At 28.7% G+C, this 25,095-nt stretch overlaps 2 protein-coding genes across 3 annotated transcripts in view; both read right to left on the bottom strand.

Annotated features, from left to right (window-relative positions):
- Positions 1–25,095, bottom strand: part of LOC112683787 (contactin-4-like) — a 577,774-nt gene that overhangs the window by 263,177 nt on the left and 289,502 nt on the right. The window lies entirely within an intron of this gene.
- Positions 11,658–14,209, bottom strand: LOC112683786 (tigger transposable element-derived protein 4-like). 2 transcript variants are annotated; one of them, XM_025554940.1, is made up of 3 exons: positions 13,507–14,209; positions 12,311–13,410; positions 11,659–11,836 (listed from the first exon to the last, which is right to left on the bottom strand). In XM_025554940.1, the coding sequence occupies exons 1-3, from the start codon at positions 13,811–13,813 to the stop codon at positions 11,783–11,785; spliced, it is 1,461 nt and encodes a 486-aa protein (XP_025410725.1). In that variant the 5' UTR covers positions 13,814–14,209; the 3' UTR covers positions 11,659–11,782. The 2 variants fall into 2 exon arrangements, with proteins under 2 accessions (XP_025410724.1, XP_025410725.1); XM_025554939.1 differs by having other exon boundaries at positions 11,658–11,836; positions 12,311–14,209.

The following is a 25,095-nucleotide window of genomic DNA, read 5'->3' as shown; positions in this document are numbered from 1 at the left end:
CTCGGCCCGCAGCCGTGACTGTGGCACGTTCAACAACAACACAGAATACAGATAATTATAAACCGTTATTATTGTCTCACCGCCTAATGAAATCGATTTCAATATTGGTTTAATTTTTGTTATGAACGGAGGGGGAGTGATACATAGAATATATGGGAAAATTAAGATAATTTTTGGCGGTCCAGTTATTTCCCTTCCGCGGGCCGGACATGGCCCGCGGGCCGCCTATTGCCGACCCCTGATCTATACTGACTTTCACAAGCCATTTTATATTGTTGATTATTTATTATTTATATACTATAAGCATCCGGTATTGGTCTATCTCTCCTTTCTTGGCTTAGCTATAAGCTAGATTCAAGCCCGTATATCAACAATGTGTATATGGAAGCCATCAAAATATTTGGCTTTATCACCATACTGGCAAAAAATGTCCATTCAAACTTGTCTGCGAAATTATTTTTATGTTATTTTGTTAGACCCATTCTTGAAAATGACATTCTAATCTGGGATTCTCAGGGTGTAACATTCAACTATACATTTGCATTAGTTTTAAATAATTTTCTTGTAAATTCTATACTAATCAAAGTTGAATTTATAAACATTGTATTTATTATTGGTAAATACGGGTAATACCCATAGTAAACTATTATTTTTTTAAGATAGTTTTCAAAGTTTGAGAAAAAAATGACAGTATAATGTAGGTACAAAAAAAGGTACAAAATATATAAAAGTCGTCCTCTTACTACTACCAAAAATATTTTCTGTATTAAAAATACTTGCAAAGTATATATTACATTAAATACAAACCCGCCTGTAGCTCTGATGCCATAGAAAGTCCTAATTCTGTATAAAAATAAGAAGTATAATGAAGCTTCCAATGCATTATTTTTAATTAAAAAAAAAAAAAATAAAAATTAAGTTATTATAAACTAGAGCCGCAAATAGTAACCACCCCATTATTCAAATATTGACAATAGTACTATATGCACACAATATTGTTTGATTTGTTTTATTCAATTAATTATTTCATCATTACAAATTGAATAATATCGTACACGTGTGCAATTAATTAGTTTAATTAAAAAAAAACCTCATTAAAATAATGTTTTTATGCGAAGGTACATCAGACTGAAATACGATATTACAATTGTACATGCGTATTGCGTTTGCCTATTAATTAAATTCCGATGGTTTGTTGATAAACACAATAACGACATTAAAATACTGTTTTACTGTACGTTTTGAAGGTTTGTACCGTAATACATCTCGACAAATTGGACTTTTACGTCGAACCGTCATCGTTTCTAGCACGTTACTTTGTCGTACGCGAGAAGTAAATAATATAGTCACGTCATCGAACGCGTTTTGTACTGCAACAAGGTAAGTAGTGTTCAACGTGTAGCGTAAAAGAGTATTTTGAAAATCGCGCGTTCGTACGGCGTTTGGGAAAAAAAAAATTCCGGTCCCGGTTGTTTCCACGATGACGGTTTTTGTCGAAAATGGATCGCGGGCGCTCATTCACAGGGATTACGTGTCAGAGACGTTTATTTTTCGTATAAATTCGTATTCGTTTCATGTCAGTATTGGATTAAATATTGGTTGGTTAGGGTGTATGTTCTGCTATCGAAGACACTTAGAAAAAAAAACAAATAAATAAAAATAAACTTAGTTCTTAAAAGTATCTTCAACACGTGAATTGGTAAGTAATCACAATGTTCGTTGAGTTAAAATTCGTATCCAATATTTTTATAATTTGTTCGATCATTATTAAACGATTGATACAGTAAAATGTCATTACATCATTGAGACATATCATTGCGCGCCATTGAGTAAATCTAGGACCTGCATATGAGGCCCCGTGAACAAAACTTCAGATTCGAGAACCCGGCGAGGACACCATCTTGCATCCCCGACAGATCCAGCTACTGTTGCCGAATCCGAATCGTAAATCAAATTTATCACATATCATAGCCCTTTCATCGAACCTTGCGTTACCATGCGGTCACGCTCGACTGTCACGGAGTATTCGCGATCGATTTGTCTGCGTTACAGAACGTGTGGTCCGGACACTATTAAGTGTTGCGTTGATATTGTAATGTACTGCTCTATGCGTACATTTTTTCATATCAGATTATACAATGTTTTCGATTCGATAAGTTGAGCGTCACGTGCCCACCCGGCGAAAAGGGTTTGTCGTGGAAATAGATTGGACTTGTTCGGATCTCTCGGCAGAAGCATGCATCTTTCGATCTAAACGTAAATTTTTATTTATTTTTCACTCTCTCTCTCTCTCTCTCTCTCTCTCTCTCTCTCTCTCTTAATTTCTTTCTCTTTCCCAAAACAAAATGGACATCACCACCCGTCCCTGATAATGCCAGAAATTCAATTAAGAATAAGATAATATACACTCATACGCACACACGTATTTTTGTCGCGTTTCATTTTTGATCGCACCGTAAGGCTAACACTATCAGCCAAACACATAACCAAAACCAAGTAATTGAAAAACACGATCTCCTGACAATATTAGAGAAAACTTTCAAGTCTACGTATGTATATACTACTTCTCTACTATACGTGGCTTTGTGTCTGAGAAGATTTATTGCGCCTTTCGTGTGTGTTCTACTACATCTTTCGCTTTTGTGAAATTGGTTTCTCGATGCATAACAATTACCTGTAAACCGTACTATATAATTTCAACGTATACGCATAATTTAATAATAGAAATACATTTTTCCCGCCTTTGTCTCGAGAATGAATTAAATTTTCAGCTCATATAACTAACGAATTTCAACGGAAAATATAAATAAAAAAAAATAATAAAACCGAAAAACCAGTACTACTATAATTGCGTAAATATAAGTTTTCCTAGTTGTAAGTCGCGTCAGAGTGCTTTAAGCAGTTATCGTCAACAATCGGTCCGTTTCAGTCATCCAGCCGACACAATAATATCCGTCTATACGCAAGGCAACCAATTCCTATTCATCTACGTATATATACATTTACTTAAAACGAAACAATTTTTTGTCCTAGTACCGTTTTTGTGATTTTTGTGGAGTTTTGCTTAAATTATCCTGTATTGTTAATTATGTAACTAGGTATCTAGTTTCATGAAATAAATGGAAATATTAACGTGTTTTTTATTTTAGTTGAACATTTTTAGATCAAAATGTTAACGTTTTCCCGGGGATGAATTGACAAAAATTTGATAATGCAATTTTGATGATCCGGCAAACACCTAGAGTCAATTTAAAACAACCGATGGTAAACTTAAAATGGAAATTTTAAATGAAATCTTGAATTTAATTTAATTTAATGTGATACTAAATATAAAAATATTAATATTAGAACACTGATATTAAAATCGTCGAGTAAGTCTGTTTTTATTTTTTTCAAGTTGATAAAATACAAATAGGTATATCCGAGGAACATACTGTAATTGTAATTTGTAGTTATAGTTATAAAAGCAAACGTGATTGTAATCAAAAACAATGTTGCGCTATCTGCTGTAACGTTTTTACGTGGTAGGCCAACATGATTTTTACCCGAGATTACTGTTTTTGGATCACGGAAATTGCGAAAAAAAAACTCCATACGTTTTTATATTTAACGTATAAGATCTTATCAATAATTACTCTTATTCGAATACACCTTCGTGTACGGCATTCAAATTTTATTTCCACTTTTGATTTCAAAATGTAGATATAAATTGTAATTCCAGTTTTATATCATTCTGAGGATATATTTTAAGGTTTGTCCGCATACGGATCAGAAAAATTTATCCAGCGACGATGGAAATTCCTTATAACATTTATACTCCCTAAATTTTTTGTAAATAAATAAATAATTATTATTTTTCCATGACTTGTATAAAATAATAATAGTTATTAGCAAATTATTCTTCCACTATCTTAACATAGATATTCGATGAACAAATTAACTACACTTGATAAATATTTTATATTTTTATATTTTTCCTTACCATTGAGTTGGTTACATTTTTATTAAGAATTGGAGTAAATAATTATCCCTATGTGCAAAATTGAATGACATAGATATCTCAGTAGTATTATTGTGAAGAGAAAAGTTTATCATTTTTACTGAGCAATCGCTCTGAGATAACACCTAGACGCTTAATATCCAGTTTTGTGAAGTAAATGCATGTGATAATATATTATAGACGTGTGCTCCGCTAATTACTTAATCGCAAATAGAGACACTTCTCAACACGAAAAGCTGCGATAATTTTTTTTTTTTTAACAAATATTTTTGTAATTATTATTGGCTATGTGTGTAATAACCGATTATAATTCACTATGAGGATTAAAAAAAAATAAATTATATAATTTTTTGTGTGGTTCACGTGCTCTTGTGCACTATAGCACGAGCCACTACTGGATGTCACATAAATCTAATCTACTGGGACACTAACGAAAAAAAGATATGTATCGAAAGTTGGTGTATTTAATTTAAACACGTTAAATAGGCATGGTTAGCGAGTATACTTACTCAACAATTTCTGATATTTTTTTTTTTATAATCGGAACCGGTTGTAATTGTAAATTGATTAACACTTTTCCAACTATAATATTTATACTAGGTAGTACATCATCAGATTTTAAATATATTATATTACCTATTTATAATGATAAATATTAATATTGTATAATTATCGTATACAGAATTTATTATTGTTACTATATTTTTACTGTAATAAAAATGAAAACAATGTATAAACAATAACATATGCATAATACACGTTACGTAATATTTTGTTTGTTGTTTTGTTAATTTAAAACATATATTAACGAGCATACATTATAATTACATTCATAAATCCTTTAAGTTACCCAAATTTTCTTTATGGTCAATTAATCATTTTTAATATTTTTTCATATATATAATATAAAAATGACCTACATTCAAATTAATTACTTTCTTTTAAAACGTGTCTGATACAGTTAAAAATAGTTAAAAATATAAATAATTTAGATTATTTTCACAATATTTGTTTTGCAAGATTTTACGTGATAATAAAAAAAATGTAGGCAGTATGCATCATCGTTTCTGTTGAATAATTGTGTAGTATCACTGCAGTTTAAGCAATGCTGTGGTCGAAAACCTAGTCAAAGTAAAAACAACCGGTAGACAATATGGTAATAGTACACATAAAACACTTAAATTACGATTGTTATTATGATTTATTTTTGAGTACAAGTAAAAACGATAGTTTTGATTGAATCCTATAAACGAGGCCGATCCGAGTGGAATTAATATTATTTAATACGATGTGTTACCTGAACGACTATGCTAATAATTTATTATATTGTATAATACGTATTCGTTTATACAAAAATAAATACGATTTTCCTCTCTTTCTCCGTATAGAACAATATTTTATTACACCGCTTCATTGCTTCTGCTGCATAGTACAAAATTATATTATACATAAGAATAATAATATATTTGACGAATCCGTTTTAACACACACGCGCCGAATTTTATATACGTAAATATGAATGGAATACAGCGGTTCGCATTGTACGCGTACATCGTGTTCGCAATCCTCTAGCACCGATCGGATCGTATTATTATAAACACGCTAAAGACTTTGCTAGCGGAAATCCACTCCAACCCGTCTAATATTGGCGTACGCGTCGTTATTACGTATTTCAATAAAACACAATCGACCCGGCGGATCTCTTAACGTGTAACATCGTTCGGTAGAACCGTAATCTGGTCGGACGATTTCATCTACTTACCGACCGCGTTTTTTTTTCCCCGTGCTCGTGTTCCGCCACCGACGAATATCTAAATTGATCATAACCAGACATGTGTCGCGTGTACTGCGGCGTTCCTGCTGCTGGCACTCGGACGGTTTTCGTAATATTATTGTACGCGTGTGGATAACGCGACGCCGGAGCTCGAAAAGTGTAGCATGACGACATATTGTGTTTAGAACTATATTATAATGCTGACGTTGAATTGTGTGTGTTTGCCGTAATATTCTCTGCCGAAAAGAAATGAGAAAAAACAACAGCAACGTCAGGATCGATAAAATAAATAAATTATTATCTCGGTGTGTACTCGGCATCGTCGCTCGCAGTGTTTATTCCACTCAACCGATATAATATCGTACAAGCTGAACGCCATAAAACTGGAAACCGTACTTACGGTTCTATTACCACAACACACCCGTAACATCGATCCCATAACAACTACCCGACTAAAACTGTATTTTTTACTATACGAGTTAAATTATTATTGTTTGATGATTTTAAAGTCATTGTTATTCTTGTTATTCCTCTTTACCGTCTAGTTACCATTGACACGCTTGAGTTTTGTATTTAAACTTTGTTTACGAGTTAATACTGAATAATTTTCTTTTATTGTTTTAATAAGTTTGTTTTAATATCATGCGGAAACTTTTTTTTATTTACACCTATATTCATTAGATTAGTTATAGTATGTTGTATATTACATAATATATTTGTATAGTCAATAAAAATCTTCTATATTTAAAGGGATCTGTAGAATTCCAAATAAAAATATTATAATATTGCGTTCACAGGAGAAAGTCAAAGAACACAAAATAATGGCAGACGGCAAATTCATTAAATGTTAATGAGCAATGAAACGAATTAAATTCTTTAATTCTATCGTGACCCGGTTTAAATGATAAAATAAATATAATGATTGAAATAGGCGATGCTAAAACAAAGTGACAATTCAAATGATTTATTAACAAACTGAATTTACAACATTAAATCTAATATCGTTTCTTTTTTTTTTTTTTTTTTTCATAAAAGTCGAAAAGTATTTTGAAGAAAAACCAAAAATATTTATTATTATTGCTTGACAAGTAATTGCTAATCTTGAATTTTTATGAAAACAGATGTGGCGAAGTATCTACTTATTAACTGTTACACAGTTTTGAATATGAATTTCGTTATTAAAATTCTCAGAAAAGTCAATTGCATGTACAGAAAACAGGTAAAAGGTGTACATCAATTTTAAAAGGAAAAAATTCAGTTTTTTTCTAATAGTAAATGCTCTTTATGACTTGATCACTACTCAAAAAAGTTGTAATATTTATGTTTTATAAACGTTTGAAGTTTACTTAAAACTTTAAAAATTATTTTATAAATTACGTAAGTTTTACATAATACGAACTGAAAATGTCCGCGAATATTGACTTACTAATAATGTTATATTTATATATATATAACAAAATAGTAAACGTCAATTTTATGTTAAAATTCTGTTAAAATTCAGTTTCATCAAACATCAGATTTATGTTAAAACTATGTTTCATTTAACTGAATGTTCTATCTGAGCAGACAAGAAACATTAATAAAACTGCTTATTAATGTTCGAAACAAGTTTTAAAATACTTAAATATAACATAAGCATGATATGTGTATTTAACATAAATAAGATATAACGGATGTACTTCATATACATACCATATTACTCCAAAAAAGTAGGTAAGTAAATTATAATTTAAAAATTAATAAAAAAAATTAAGTATAGCTATAGCTCATTCAAATATATTACACTATTATATACAAATAAAATAATATATAATATTAAAGTTTGAATGACACAAGTAATTAAATATAATAATGTAAATAATACAATGCTTAAAATATTTCGTGGCACAACGATTACACAATTGCCTTATAATTTGACACTTGGACGAAAAAACACTTATACTTTAAATTAATCTCATGTATTAAACATAAATCACATAAATCATTAGTATTCACTATATGAATTCCAACTATATTAGATGAAATTGGCTTATCACTAAATTCTGTAACATTCATAAATTTTTTTACCATAAATTGAATTGGTTTGTTCATAGGCTTTATAATGTATTGTACTGTAACAAACAATAAATTTTAACATAGAAATTACTTATATTTTTTTTTTTTGTCACATTTATGTAAACATAGGTAAATGGATTAAACTATAAACATTATAACTAATATAAAGATGACCATATAATTAACCATGGTCATGTAAAAATTGTTTTAATAACTCAGATGCTATAGCAAATAGAAACAAAAGCGCAGCTTTATTTTCCGTTTCTGTCGTTCGCCGCAGTGAAATCATGTCGAAACCATAATGATCCGTTAAACACAGCTGTTGGCAAGTAGTAGGCGGTAGACTAACGTTATAGCTGTGAAGGAAGACGAGTTCTGAGTAAACTCAAGTTATATTTTTGTTTTTATGATGTTCCGGTAACGGAAAACTCACATTTTAACTGACAGAAACAGTTCAATGAAATTTAGAATCGTTTTACGAGCGCATATTTTACGAATCCTATGTATTGAATGAGTTTTTGTAAAATTCGTGTATAGTAGAGCCCAAATGTGAAAGTAAAGGTAAGAAACGAGTGTATGAGGAAAACGAGATATAAAATTTATCGTGCCTAGTCAAATCATATCATTCACTAGATGTATATTAGTGAATTTTATCGTCTCGTACAGTATTACTAGAATTCTAATATCGTTGGTAAAAATATCCTCGGATTTTAAATGTAAGAGGGTATGATGTTGGTATGATGTTGTACCGTAATCATTGAAGAAATATTTTATAATAATTACTTACATATCGTCGTCGTGGTCTTTCTTTTTTCGGTTTGTACGCCAATACCCATATGTATCCAATTTATCACAGAGCACCGACAGCGCTTTACAATCAATTTTAATAACATACAACGACCCTAGACTATTGACGACAGTGTGTCAGTATACATATATACTATATTATTACTATATTAGGGTGGTACTCAAAATATATTTTTTTATTTTTTTACGACCTCAAGCTCTCAATTTATTCTAAATGGTATATAAATGGTATTGTGAGAACATGAAGTAATTTATGAAACATTAAGTGGTCTCTCAAGTAACTTAAAATTATCAAATATGAGATAAATTTAAAAAAACAAAACAGTTTTGATTATATTAAAATAATTGAACTATGCTAAAAATATATTATAGAAGCCATTAAAATGTCGTCGATGAAAAATAATATAAGTACATAGATTTTAATAAATTATATAATTAATAAGGTTAATTTTTTCGAATTAAGAAACTCTTGTTTATATTTTTCGATGACTTGAAAGAGGTATTTCTGTTGTCCTTTTTTATTGGTAAGAGCTTTATTAAATTACGTTATTAATGCTATACCCTTTTCTGCTGAGTCATTTGTCATTTTTTCAAGTATTTTTTTATTTTTTCATATTCATCAAGGTATTCGTCATTATTTTTCCAAGTTTTTGGATATGTGTTTAAAAAGTCAATTTTAATATTAATAGTCGTAAAAAGTTTATATATATTTTATGTAACAAAGTCATAAAATTCACTATTTAAAATAAGATTTCTGGGAGTCTTATTGTATGTTCAAGGTTATCTAGTCCCACTTTTACCTAAAGCTTTTACAATTTTGAGTTTAATATCATCTGAAATTCGGTAGTCAAAAAATGCAAAGCCAATTAAATACGAGTATATCAATAAGATGCCATAAATATCCTTAAAATACTTTTAATGATAATTTATAGATTTTATTACTTGAATTTCCGTACTTATTCAGATATTTTAAGAAATTTAAATCATTTAGTTTTGCAACTGAAGAATCTGTAGAAATATACTAAACTTTTAAATATACTTTAATTATAAACAATGTAAACTGTTCTAAATTTGATACGTTAATTAAAATTGTGACTAAAATAAAAAACATTTTTAAACAATATATTACCTTGGCGATACACCTAGCTCAATGACAAGCCATTTTGGAAAACTATTCTTTTCTAGAAGCTCTTCTCCAAGCTAATATAAACTCAATTGCAATAATTCTTTGTTTTCTTCATGAGGTTGAAACTTAGTTAATTAATTAAATATAAATTTTACCATACCATTCTTTATCATATTTAATTTTGGTAATAGAAATGAACTCATCAATCCATTTTCAAATGAATCTTGATTTTTGTTGGTCCAAGAATTTGAAAATTTTTTAAACATTAGAATATCTTGTTCATTTGACGGATTAAATGATCAACAATTTTACCCACGATAATTTAAAAAATATGATGTTAACAAATCAGTTATAAACAAATTTTGTCCCAATTGTTTTTCTAGTAACACACAAACACCATTCATAAGTTATGTATTGCTAGCTGTTGTATCGAAAAACATAAATTGAATACGATTTAAGAAGGTCCAGTTATTGATGAAAATCATGAACTGCATCAGAGATAAATTTTCCCGCACCTCTTAATAACGGTGAAACTCCTAAAAGTTTTAAATTTTTATTTCCAAAAAATATAACGGTAAGACGATCTACGTATTCTGTTTTTGTTAAGATTTTTCCATCTTAATGAACTACTATTAAAACGGATGGATCGAATATCTTATATTTGCAGCAATTTGTTCTCTATGGTAACATCGAGTTCTTCGTATTGATTCTCTGTTTAAAGCTTTTACATTTAAATTAAACAATATTAAAGTAAAAGACAAGTAAAAAAAAAAAAAAAAATCACCTATTTAAGCGAGTGTCACCCTAATAATATATTGTTACAGTCCGATGCACATCGGGAATATTGTATCAATGTCTGTGAACGTACGAAATCAAACACATGGCAATTACGATAATAATTATTATGATATTATAGTAATCGACATGAATCCATCATCAGTGTAGTCGTTGTCGAAGTATGCATATAAATTATTGTTAAGTCAAGGGAGTGCCGTTAAAATGTAAACGATTAATCGAAAAGCAAACACACACACACACACACACACACACACACACACACACACACACACAGTGGGATTCATACCGTAGAAAAAAATCATCACCTACGGACGTGTTAGAAATTTCTCCAGAAATCTTCTTACCTATTATACTGCAGTTGTTGTACGCAAAGATTATGGTGGTAGTGGTATCAGTGGTATAATAACTTGAAAAGGATGTTTAGATTCTATACAAAAAAGGAAGCAAATGCGCATGCGAGAGGCGAAAGAAAAAATACCACTCCCGACGTTTCACATTTGTTTTTACATGTTATTTCGGATGGGATTTATAGACCTCGACGACGCTCTACCACCACCACTGTACTGTATACGAGTTGCGGAAAAATTACTATCAGCGCATTTTTTGACATATTTACTATACATATATACACACACACGTTTAATGGTTACAGGTGATTTATTCGAAAACGTTTATCATATTGTATTCACGCCTCTTAAGCCGGAAGATTTGCTTCGTAATCCAGTGAGCGATGTACGCGTTAGGTTAGGTTATGCGTTAGGTTATGCGCGTGTATGTGTGTGTCGATAAAACGATGATTAAATGCACGCAGTAGCAATTATCGCGATTGTAAACGTCGAGTAGACTCGCCGATTGGGATGGTTCGTCAGGGGAAACTTTGAGACTCCGTCTCCCCTTAAAAAAAAAAAAAAAAAAAAAAAAAAAAAAAAACAGATACTTGTTAATAATTATAATTTTAAAAATGTATAGAAATATTTTTGTTTTTTTTGGAAGTATGTTAAAGTGTTTTCTATAGTTATTATTATAAATTTAAGGCTACAAAATATAAAACCTATAAATATTTATTTCGATGTAAACACTAATTTAGTAATTTCAACGACGGTCGCCGTTTCATTGAAATTGACGTCCGACAAATTCAATCGTAACATGTAATAATTTGGCTTGTTGAACGAAGTGGGCCGGGAGAATAATCCGCGTATTATATACGCTATTGAAACTGGGTTCACAACGATAATTTCCATACCATAGCGTTGTCATTGTCGCTGTACATCGTCATCTGTGAATTCACAGATAAAAAAAATTGCAGAATTGAATTAGTTTATAAAAAAATTTACTATTAAACTAAGTTAAAAATATTAACAAAATATTGAATTAAGTATTAAGTATAATTAATTTTCCAATAAGTGTTTTTTTTGTTCGTTGTTGTATGGAGTTTATGTTAAATAAATTAAGTTTTTCATCGCTTTGTGTAAAATATAATACAGTGAAACCTCTGAATAGCGGACACTCTCGGTCGCCGAAATTTTGTCCGCTATTTAGAGGTGTCCGCTATTTAGAGGAAAATATTTTTTTTAACAAATAAATAAATTCATTAATTTTATTTTATATTACTTTTACATTAATTAAATACACGATAAAACTAACATTTATGAAAAAAAACCAGTTACCTAAATTTTTATTTTATTTTTACATTATTTAAATATGAAAACTAAAAAAATAAAAACTAATAAAAATAAAAAAAATCTGTTACTTTAGTTTGTTTACTAATTGCAGGCGTAGTTATTTCGTATGTTAAGGCATTTTCTAATTGGATTGTGTTTGAGAACAATGAACTATTCTGTACCTCGATAGAAGAAATATATGTACGTATGTCTTTTACTGCTAGCAATGCCTCTCGTAGACTTCTTATTTTTGGAATTTCTTGATCCTCGGACCCATCATTTTCTTCATCACTTTCTTCTTCATTTTGGGTAGACATGCTCGTAGTATCAGATGAATTTTCGATATCGGCGTCGTAAGTCTCTACGCAATCGTCTAGTGTTATGTAGTCATTTTCCGTAATTGTATTGTCAATCACTTTAATAAGATTGCCAAGTTCTTCTATTGGTGTAAGTAGATCATCAACGTCTGTAACATTGTTATCACGGTGCCTAAAGCCAGACCGCAAAAAGCATTTCTTCACTGTTTCGGGTTGAATGTTTTTTGTAGATGAAGACACCCAGTAAATTGCATCCATTATGTTGATAGGTTGACTTGAATTGGCATCCAAATCGGCAACAGCTTTACGTAACAATTGCGTACGATATAATTTCTTAAACTGATGGATTACTCCTTGGTCAAGCGGTTGGCAATGAGAAGTCATGTTAGGTGGAAAAAACACAAGTTCAATATTTTTCATTTTTAAATGTGGATGAGGAGCCGCGTTGTCTAAAAATAGTAAAACTTTTCTTTTATTTTGACCCATTCTGTTATCAAATTTCATAAGCCACTCAGTCATTATTTCAGTCGTCATCCAGGCTTTTTTGTTCCAAAACCAATTGACGGGAAAGTTGTTAATATCCAATTTTTTGAAGGCTCGTGGACGTTTAGCTTTGCCTATGACGAGTGGCCGTTCAAACTCACCTAACATGTTAGTACACAAGAGTACAGTTAAACGTTCTTTTGAAATTTTTCCTCCAGTACATATCTCATTTTTAAACGCCATGGTTTTATCTGGTAGAACTCTATAAAACAATCCCGTTTCATCTGCATTAAAAATATCGCATTCTGCGTAGTTTGCTATAATTTCGGGTATTTTTGCTTTCCAGTTATCAACGGCTTCTTCATCAACACTTGCTGCTTCACCACAAACTGATTTAAAAGAAATATTATTTCTTTTCCGAAATTTTTCAAGCCAGCCATTAGAGCCTTTAAAATCGAATCCGTGCATTTCAGCGATTTGCTTACTTTTTTCTTGAAGCATCGGTCCTGAAACAGGAAGATTTTTTTCTCGTAATTTTGAAAACCAGTTTAATACTTCATTGTTGATTATAGAGGTTTCTGTTTTTTGTAGCTTTGTCCATTTCCGTTTCTCTTCTCCATTTTCAGCCCAAGTTTTGTAAAGAGCGTCTTTATTTGCTATAATATCAGCAATTTGTGTTTTACTAACACTAAATTTGTCTGCTAATGCACGAACGCCCATTGTATTTGATGTTCGAAATTCCAGAATGTCTATTTTTTCTTTTAAAGTTAATCGTTTTCTTTTGCTAGCCATAGCGCACTACAATAAAGTTTGTATAAACAATACGTTAAATAAATAAATTCGCACTACAATAAACGTTGGCACCACAAACACAACTAAATGCACATAGGACAATGCATTAGTTACAATACTTCGTTGACGCGATAATATTTCAATGACTGAACAGATAAGATTTTCATGTACAGTATAATAATGTACACATAAGATAACGTTTTTATTCAGGTATTCTAAAGTAATTCTTAATTTAAGATAAAAATAACTAATATCAATGTCATAAAAGTGTCCGTTATTTAGAGTGTCCTGTATTTAGAGGTTTTCCTATATAAAAGTGGTGAAAATGTACCCGTCCCCGAAAAAACGTCCGCTATTTAGAGGTGTCCGCTATTTAGAGGTGTCCGTTAAGGGAGGTTTCACTGTATAATACTACGATTGTGATATGGTGTCGTAAACAACGCACCGCGAATCGTCCAAGTTGTTTACAATATTGTCAGTGGATAAGGGGAAATCCCATGTTCTAGAATATGCGATGATTATCTCGTTAAGGTAATTTCGAGAATGTTCTAGACAATCGACGCTGATATATATATATATATATACCGGCTGGTCAGACGCTCATTCAGTCAGTCCGTGAGTACAATCCGCGACACACCGTGAATTACACTCCACGATATATTCGGCAATTCCTCCGCAATTGTAACGCGTATCGATATTTGTACATACTTATTTATATAATATAGTGTTTTAATTAAATTAAATTGTGAGTGATTTTTATTACTTAAATCCCACAGTGATATGCCTAGGTAACCTAACTAACCTAACCCTTCGGGAAGCCTTGGCAAGCACGAATCGTAAGCTGTTACTCGGAGAAGAATGCGTTAATCCCATGAGATGTTTTAAGAATGTTGAGTTGAACTGATCAAAGATCCGTTAGCTGCTATTTCAGCGGACATATAACCAAAAACTAACAGAAGCAAGATTTCGTATAAACCTCAACCCGACAAAGGTAACTAGTAATCTACGTGCAATTTACCATCTTTGGTTCAAGCCTTAGCCCTAGATCGAATTGTGACTTGGCTTTCAGGGCTGGTGGTTTTCAAACAACCCATGGACCATTGACGTATCGGCATATAGAGCTAACATACGACACGTTGTTGTGAGTGTTTGATCGAGCTATCGAACCCACATGCATACTAATTAAAGCATCATCCTATAAAAATCGATTGTCCATAAAGATCTTTCCATGCATATCATATGTGCTTCTGTGTAGCTGAAAAGTGTCCAAAAATAAATTATTATAAATAATAAAAGGCAGTCATCACGGAAATAATTTTTTAAAATACTACTTGTAAGACAAAAATTACTTAAATTACTACATAAACAAATAAAACTATTTGTATCTTATTCTAGAAAAATATAGTTTTATAAAAATAATAGCTTTAGTAGTTACAACTAGAAATTTCCTCAAAGGGAAGGTAACCAATTATCAAAACATATTTAGTGTTATTTATCAAGTTTATTTTCAAATGATTGCACCTGTAACATTTTTATCTTATTTTATGATCTTTAATAATAACTAGGGACCGGATTTATATGCACAAAAATTCTCAAAATATGCTTCTAAAAATGCTGTAATATGCTATAAAATATGTATATATTTTTAAATGTGTACTTAAATATTCGCTTAAAATGTTATTAAAATAATGTAAAAATATGTGAAATGTATGGTTAAAGTTTGGCATATATAATACCACCAATTTTGTTTTTTGATTTATTTAATGTGGTTTTTGCGTTTTTAATTTTGATCATGGCTTCTGATAACAAGTAATCTTTTGATTCTAACATTTTTATCGTAATCGGAATTATTTTAAAATTTGATTTAATATAAATTAAATTAGCTTTCAAATTAGGATCTTTTATCAAATCTTGTGAATTTTTAATTGAAATAGAGTCTTCACTGTTCAATTGAAGAATTATTTCATTAATAATTTCCAAGTTGTCACAATAATAAAAGGCTGCGTTTAACCATGTACCCCAGCGCGTTAATATTAGTTAAGGTGGAAGTGTTAGATTAGGGGCCATATTTCAGAAAGTGTCGTACGCAATGGAGATTTTAAAAAACTTTTTTGACGTCAGAAATGAGTTCATCAACTTGATGAAATTAATTTCTTATTTCTTCGGCAATCCTGTGTATTCGGTCGCAATTTTATCGATATTATGTGGCTGTAAACGTGAAAATACGACAAAAACGAATATATGTGCTATTAATAATAATATTCACTATAAAACTACAAATATGCATTAAATATGCATTTAATAGGTTAAAACGTTGAAATATGAAAAATATGCAAAGTAAAATTAGTGTTATTTTAATGAGAAATATCTAAATCAGGGACAATGCTCATAGGATTTCAAAATGCTTATTCCAATAGATATATGCATTCGTATATAAATCCGATCCCTAATAATAACTTTCAAGGTAAATACAAAAAAAAAAAATAATCATGACATATAGAAATATTCATGTAAAATTTTATTGTTGAAGAAAAACATTTAAAAATGAGTCATTATGTAGGAAATTATCGTTTGAATACTTAAAATATAATTAAAAAAAAAAAACAGTTATATGGAATTTAAAAATTGGATCATATATGGATTGATTAAAAATTTTGTTAAAATGAATATAGTTCTTAGCTATGATTCGTTTTCTGTGTTAGTATCACTGCCAATACCAGTTTACCAAATCCTGTATTTGTTTCACTTTATTTCAACATTACTCTACTTAAATAGTTATCATAAGTGTCTAACTCATCGATATCCGAACATAATTTACGAAACAAGTAAGTATTATTTTATTTGGCTTTCAGGATTATTCAGTTTCACTGATCGGTTAACTTTTATAAATCCCATAGTTCTCCCTTAAGCTAGGAGGAAGATAATTAATACAATCCTATGTCCATCACCCTCAATCTTCTTACTCTCTATCCTATCTATCATATTATTCTTCTTATCTTAACTTATTTCTTTTTTCGTTTTATTTCATCTTGGTTTACTACATATTAAATTAAAAATACATTTTTATAAGTACAATATTTTATTTTTTTTAAAAAAATATCTTACAGTCGTATCAGTTTTATCTGTATTTAAGTACTCAATAAGTTATTAATATCAATAAACGACGACCATTATACATGTGTTTTAAATATACGTGGATAAAGCGCATTCATACACACTGCAGTGATTTCATTATGATTTTTTTAACGATTTGATGAAGTATGACGCAGATGTGCTTATATATAGATTAAATACGAAATAATTTTAAAAATCACCAAATTTCTAAAGTAATTTTACCATTTCGTTTTTGAAACGTATTTGAGTATATGATAATTTGTTAAACACTCGAAAAAAATAACAAATTCGTGACGATATTTTAAAATTCGATTTTTTTTTCTTCTTTTGTCTACAAAAACTGGATTTTTTCCCTTTAAATGACCGTACTTTTCTTATCTTGTCATCATACGATATACGTGCTTGAATTTCAAATCCAAACAAAAAACGAGTACTTTTTTCTCCATATTAAACATCATAGTCCTGTATAAATTATTTGCCAAAAAAAAATAATAAATAAATAAATAAAAATATAAAACCGTCAGACCATTAAAAACTACGTTAAATGATTACATGCGCAAAAAGTATTTGTTTGCATGCAGAATATATCGCATAATCATTGATATTATATAATTTACTATACGTTCCCGATAATTATTTTTAATTAATATTCATTGTTTAAACTTTGTGTACGTATGGTATCAAATCAATTCAATTTTCCCGTTCATCATTGTTTGTTGTTATAATAATCTAGATATATCTCGAAGTTGTAGGAAACGATATTAACAGGTTTAATAAGAACTACCTTTTATTATGAAACCATTTTTCATTTACACTTTAAATACTATAACATTAATTTTGGTTACGTAAACGTATAAATAATAAATTAAAGAGCATATATTTTATATATTAATTTGAAGCATCAAATCATAGTTATATTATTAGGTATGTCGAAGAGGTATCAAATGTTTCATACAAGTGTCATAATATTATTAATACATAACCGATTAAGAAAAAAATTATACATTATAATTATAATACACAACTAATTTAGAGAGTTTAGATTAACCTTGATTTAACGACCAGTACAGATCTTTTTTTGAATGACATGGAAAAACGTCATTTTATTATTTAAAAAAAAATAAAAATAAAAAATAAAAAGATATCAATAACGTCGAGCGTCTTGCATACAGATTTAATATTATCTATTTGATGTTTTCTTTTTATAAATCTTAAAGAAAATTCTTACCTGGATATAAAAATATTACAGAATCACAAAGGCTGGAACCCGATTGAGCACGGTTGCAATCAAACAATAGGAGCCAAAAAAAAACCCAAAAACTACATGATTGACCACAAAAATAGGTGCGACGTTGCCGCTTTGTACCGTAAAATATTTCAATAATAATAATCCACCATTTTTTCTTATCCCAATAAACATATTCTTGAAAGCTCCAATATTAGCTAACTCTCTGCTTCTCTCGGATAAAATATTTTTTATTTCATTATTTTCTATTTCAATTTGCAAAATACACGTTATTAAGAAATATAACACGAGCACACGAGACAACAGAACAGACTGGCTATTATTTACAGCATAAGTACAAACAATAACAATGCAATCGTTGTAAATAAAATTCTGGTTTACTATCTATCAAAGTTATTTTAAGCTTCCGTGGTACCCATCAATCGGTAGCGAAATTTTTTCGACTAATAGTTAGGTTAGGTTAGTTTCCTATTAGTAATCTACAATAATACATACTAGTAAAAATCTGACAACGTTGTACAACAATATTTTTTTTTTTACCGTACTCAATCATGTCGTCAAAAAGGTCGGCCGATAACGACCTTGCTCAATCGGTTATCATGGATTACAAATTACGTTCAAATGTGATCAATGTATATTTTATATGAAATATATTCATTTCATATATATTTATAAGAAGAGAGAGAGAGAGAAAAAGAAAAACATTTACATAAGATCAAAATAAATTTTTCATCATTACAGAATGATGTTATTTATATATGAGCAATTTACTATGTACAATGAATACTATAGTAATAAAATATAAGATATAAAAACTAAAAATTTGAGTTATATTTGTGTGTATTCACAACCAAGAAAAGAGCTCGAATTGTTAACATTATTTTTATTTAAAAATATTAATGTACAATATAGCTATAAGTAGTTTGTTTATTTATTGAAAAACTAGAAACATCCATTAATCATGTTGAATGAATAATATATAAGATTATTACCTTATTACATTAATGATAATTAACATACATGGTCAGCATTATATATAAAATAATAACAAGTAACAAATATAATTTAATCAAAATATAAATCATTTTTTTACTATAATCATCCAATTCATTAAAAAATAATAATAAATAATAAATAATAATAATAATATATAAAAAATAATTTTACAATCTGCGATTGTATACGTAACACTTATATGTTTATAAAAGTAAATAAAGTTACATAACAATTATTATTCCAATCAGTACTTGTTTTGTGTTTTATTTGTAAAAATATGAATTTATTTTTAATTGGTAGATATTTAAATTTACCTATAAAGTAATTTAACTAAATATACAGATATAAACTAGATAGAAATTATTATACAGATGTACACGTATATATTATTTTCAGTGATACACATATAAGTTAACGTCGAGTTCTTGAAACTAACCCTATTTGGATCAATAATATCAATTAAATCGGTGTTTCCCAACTAGTGTTCCACGGAACCCATGGGTTCCGTGAGCTTGGGCGAAGGGTTCCGTGAGAAATTTGAGAAAATATAAATTAATTAGCAATATTTTGATTTGAACATAGAACTGGAATAAACACATTTCCCAATGTGAGGTGCGTATTTTATAGCTTTTTGAGGTATACAAAGACTAAGAATAAGTTTCGGAATCAACTGAACGCGGCTCCGGACTTACGAATCCAATTTTCAGGAATAACTCCAGATTTAAAAAAAGTTATGAAAAAAACTATGGAAAGATTTCAATCTCTCGTTGAATTTATCTTAGAGGTAATGAGAGACAAATATTAAATTTTTAGCTTTGATGTGTAAATTTATAATATTGTAATAAAAATAAACAAAATAAAAAAATGTTAAAGCCGTCTTGTTTTTTTATATTAAAGACACTCTTGTGCCGGAAGTGTCCGATAACCCACTCATTAAAGTGTACAAAACATATGTCTGCACTAATACGAGTATTATAGAAAAAATATTGGGGTTCCAGAAAACGTTTAAGCTCCTGTAAAGGTTCTGCGGGTAAAAGAAGTTGAGAAACACTGAATTAGATGATAGTACAACATGGTTTGAAAAAAAAAAAAAGACTTGTTGTCTGAATATAATTAATTGTTATGAAAATATTTTAAAAACTTATAAATAAAAAAATCGTTTCTAAATGTAATTATAGTTTACGTATTAGAGCTAATTATTCAAACACCATGCGGAGAAACGAGTTCTAAATATTTAAGCAAAAACCACTATACTGTAAGATAAGATACTACTTAAGTACAGACCTTAGGTACTTGTCGCAAAAAAATAGTTTATAAGTATCCAGTAATTTTAACTTTCGGAGTATGTCGTTATTTTATTTTTTAATAAAATAAAAGATAATTTTTTGAGAAGTAAAATTTTTAATCAAGATCGTGTTCATTATGAACATAAAAAATGGAAATTTATCAAGGATAATTTTTTGTCAGAAAAAATACTATGGTCAAAATAATAAATCATTGCGTTGGAAATCGGTGAGGCGAATTTTTTTTTTCAAATTTCGTAATTAATGATAACTGGGTTCGAAGTGTTTATTTATAACCACGTTACATTACAATTACAATTACATTGTTGTCAAATTTCTAGTTAACATAACTAAACTACAAACATGCATTATATTAAAACATAACACACTTCAGTTTCTCAAACTCATATTTGTTATAAATATGTGTATATTACACCAAACACATTAAAATAATGGATATGTTTGTACTTAAAATGTAATTGTTATTTATTCATTATTGTTTATGAGTATTTCATGTAATTCATGAAAGAAAAAAAAAATATGTCTAAAAGTGAAAAGTTTTCTACATGAATTATAATGTATGGTTTAATCGAAATTAAGACCAAAAACTTTTAGTTTTGACCCATTAAAATTATAAGAAAAGCCAAATATACTAGCTATATACAATGCATGTTTGATTATTTTTAGTTTAAATAGGTGAATAATAATATATGTATAGATAAACGAATAATAAAGCAGTAGTGTACTATAAACTATAAAAACATCAAAATATTTACGACTTATTTCAAAAAGTCAATGGTCAATAGTATCTCCAGTTATATATTTTAAGATTACAAATCAAAGTTTTCGTTGGTAAGTTAAATTTGCCTTTCAAAAAAATAAATTATTAATCTTAGTATCGGTTACCAGGTAGCTTAAAACTACATTACTTGTGAAGTGACGTAATTTGGATTTTTTCCAGTAAAAATTTCTACTTATCATTATCAAATAAAAATGCTGTATCTTTAGTTATAATGTAGTTCAATAAAGATAAATAAAATTAGGAAACAACATTTAATTTTGTTATAGCTATAATAATTTTAAATATTCGTAAAAGAAAAAATAGTATAATGATCAAAAAATAACTATAGATTCATTATATAAATTCATTATACGCAAATAGAAAACAAAAATGACCAAGGGTGTATATTCGCATATCTTTACTTCATAAATACGTTATTGATACCGAGTAATTTTGTCTGAAAAATAGATTTGAGAAAGTTATAAGATTTTACGCAAGATTATCAAAATTATTTTGTAATAATTAACTACCAAAAAAATAAGTTTTCATATTTTTCATAAGAATTATTTTATATTTAATACTTTTTTAGACAGAAACATAAACTTGTTATCATTTTATCGTTATAGTACCGAGAAAAAGTATAATGATAACCACATAAAGTAGTAAATTAGTCGTAACCACGTACACGAAAATAAAAGTCTATATATATATATATATATACCAAGGACCTTACATTAAATTTATTCGACACCATCTGAAGAACATTTTTTTGAAGAAAATACATATATATATACATTCTTGGTGAGTTTTAATCATGTCCACAAAACACAAGGGGTTTGAAAGAACAACGATATTTTCAGAAATATAACTCATCCTTAACAACATTTATTATGTCAGATTATTTTTTAGGATTGTTTTCGGCAATGAAATTTTTTGTTAAATATTTTGAATAAACGAAGTTGACAAGTACTCATGTACATTGTTCGGTACTACGGTATTCGTACTTATTATTATTTTTATTGTCAATATCTCTTGATACTAACGAACAAATTATTGCTTGTATTCAACAAAATAACATGGTTCAAAAGTATGTTATTTTTGTCATAATTTTACTTGAACAATATCAGTTTGTTTATCTTTTAAAATAATAACAACTTAATATAACAACATAATTTTTTATTCCGTACCATTATCTTTTTAAATATATATAATACATCAATAGGGGAATAGGAAGGGTATTATGACTAAAAAAGGCAACTATGTGAAACCAGGTCATCGGCGTACAGTGGTCTGAAATGTATATTTAGCTTACATAAAATACAAATTTTGAAGTATGATAAAATACTATCTAAATGATAAATTTGCACTATATGTTACCCGTATAAATCTATACAATTGATAATTTGATAAAATATTATAATGCACATTACTTAAGTCGATTTATTTATAAAATTATACAGATATTTGTCTGTATTATTTGTCATTATCGAACATTCATTTATTTTATGTTCGACTGTGATTGGAAGTATACCAATCATTTTAAAATTATTTTGCGATAGACATTATATAGCATGGAAACTGAAGATGGAGGTAAGCATAAATAAAATTATTTCAATATGAATATTCCAATGAAAATGTATATTCTAAAACTTAAAATATGAACAGTAAAAACGGTTTTGTACATTAAAATTACTGTAACTTAAAAGTAACAAATAGTAACACTTGTGCCATATATTTTTCATTTAATGTATACATAAATTAATTAATTCTAATAATTTTCGCTTACCTTTAAATTGCCTATCTGGGTTTTATTTGAATTTTAGCATGTTCTAGTAGTGGTATGCAAACAATCAATTTCACATATGAAAATCTGTTTAATTTGTTACGTGGAATAGGCACATTAAATCCTCATTCTGTTGGGTCAAGGAAATTTTTATTGAGTAAAATTTGTGAATAATATAATGAGCAACAATGGTATTTAGAATACGAAGACCAAATTTCGGCATTAATACGTTCTTATGAAGTAGATTTAAATCGAAGATGGTCTCAATGCAGTAGAACGATTTCAATTTTTATGAAAAAACATTCCATTTGGTTCCAAAGAAAATTTATTTTACCTACTTATGAGTCTCAAGTATGTAGTAATCATACTGGGCGTCCAAAAAAAGATTTCAATTCTTGTTCTGAAAGAGTAAAAAAACAAAAGTACAGGATATTGTAAAAACTTATACTTCTCCGGGATTAAAATATGCTGTAACATCCAAATTGTTTAAATCTGGAAATAGAAGTGCAGCATGACTTATAAAAGAGATTACATCAACTCCTAAACGTGCTAAGAAAATTCGAAAGTCATTACAAAGTAATAATATATCTGTTCCCGTTCCTTACACAGCTAATAAAGCCTTAGCATTTCTTATTGATAATCGCCTAACAAAAAAACAATATTGTAGCATTAAAATTGGTTCTAAAAATCGGAAGTCTAATATTTATTTAAAAAGTTCTTATTCCTAAAAAACAATGTTATCTGGAAAATATTATCATGACAGAAAATAGCGCAGAAATACCTCTCCAGGATTTTGTTAAATCACACTGTTGAACGTCTTTTTAAAATTTCAACATTAAATTATATCAATATAATCATAGGTGAATATGAATTGTTGTGTTAATGAGGGTGTGATGGGAGTAGAGGCCAGGCCTCAGTACAAGATTAATTTTTCTACATCACAATCGGTAACAGACAATGATCTGTTTATGTTCACATTTGTGCCACTGCAAATAAATTGCACTGCTAATGATCTAGATAAAGATAAAATATAATTTCATTTTTATCTAGATAAAAAAAAAAGATATTTTCAAAAAATGTTATTTTTTGGTCAATATTTCAAATTCTAATATTATCTATGAAAACTCAATTATAATCATTAATATCAATAGGATCCTAAATTTTTAATGTTTATTGTAGTAATTTAGGTAGTGTATTATTAAGCAGTATAAATATATAATGTACAATATTTAATGATAGTCACTAAAATGTTACACAAAAAAAAAAAAAAATGAAATTTGCTCTGTACGTATCAAGATGAATTCAGGATACATAAAAAAATATTTGAAGTTATTAATATTGTTTTTCATATAATATTTATTTGATGATTTTCATAATTCTATAAGTAGTTACGACTTTACGGGTTCCAAGAGGGAAGTAATGACTATTCAGCGTATGAGTGACATATTTATATTAAAATCATATACCTATTATATTTGGAACTTCCATGGAAAAATAAGAAATTAAGTTTAAAAATACCAAAAATATTTACCCAACATGAAAATTCAAACATAATGTCATATTAAGAAATAATGATTATTTATTAATAATACACGAATTATAATTATGAATAAAAAAATCTATATGTATAAAAAAAAGTCAGGTTAGTTACAGAACTTATAATTCAAGAACGGCTGGACCGATTTTGATGATATCTGATTTATTGGATTCGTCTCCGTACAAGAATAAAAATAACTCTAATCTTGGCAAGAATCTTGACAGTTATTATTACACATATTAGACAATTATCTAGATAAGTAAAAATTTTATCTTAGATAAATAATTAGATAACTTAGCGTTATTTATCTAGATAAGATAAAAGATGACAAAAAATCTATCTAGATTACTTATCTAGGTAAGTCCCAACACTGTTTCTAAACAGGTTAAATTAGAAACTTAAATTTATTTATATATGTTTCTAAACGATAGAAGTGTTACTTATGTGGATCTCAGGGGCATATTTTAGGGGCTGACGAAGGGGGGTGATCCCCCCTGAAACTGTGTTTAAGGAATCGATTATATGTGAGAAAAAAATTTCAA

Source organism: Sipha flava, unplaced genomic scaffold (genome assembly GCF_003268045.1).
Source record: "Sipha flava isolate LNK unplaced genomic scaffold, YSA_version1 236_pilon_pilon, whole genome shotgun sequence".
NCBI classification, from domain to species: domain Eukaryota; kingdom Metazoa; phylum Arthropoda; class Insecta; order Hemiptera; family Aphididae; genus Sipha; species Sipha flava.
Note: the sequence above shows the minus strand (reverse complement) of the source record. Positions and strands in the feature narration are given on the sequence as shown.

What these genes read in the sequence shown, in the direction of transcription:
- LOC112683786 (XM_025554939.1), bottom strand. Translation starts at nt 13,813, where the DNA reads ATGGCTAGCAAAAGAAAACGATTAACTTTAAAAGAAAAAATAGACATT. An exon ending in CAATTAGTAAACAAACTAAA is followed by an intron (nt 11,837 to 12,310) that starts GTAACAGATTTT and finishes GTGAATTCACAG; the next exon opens with ATGACGATGTACAGCGACAA.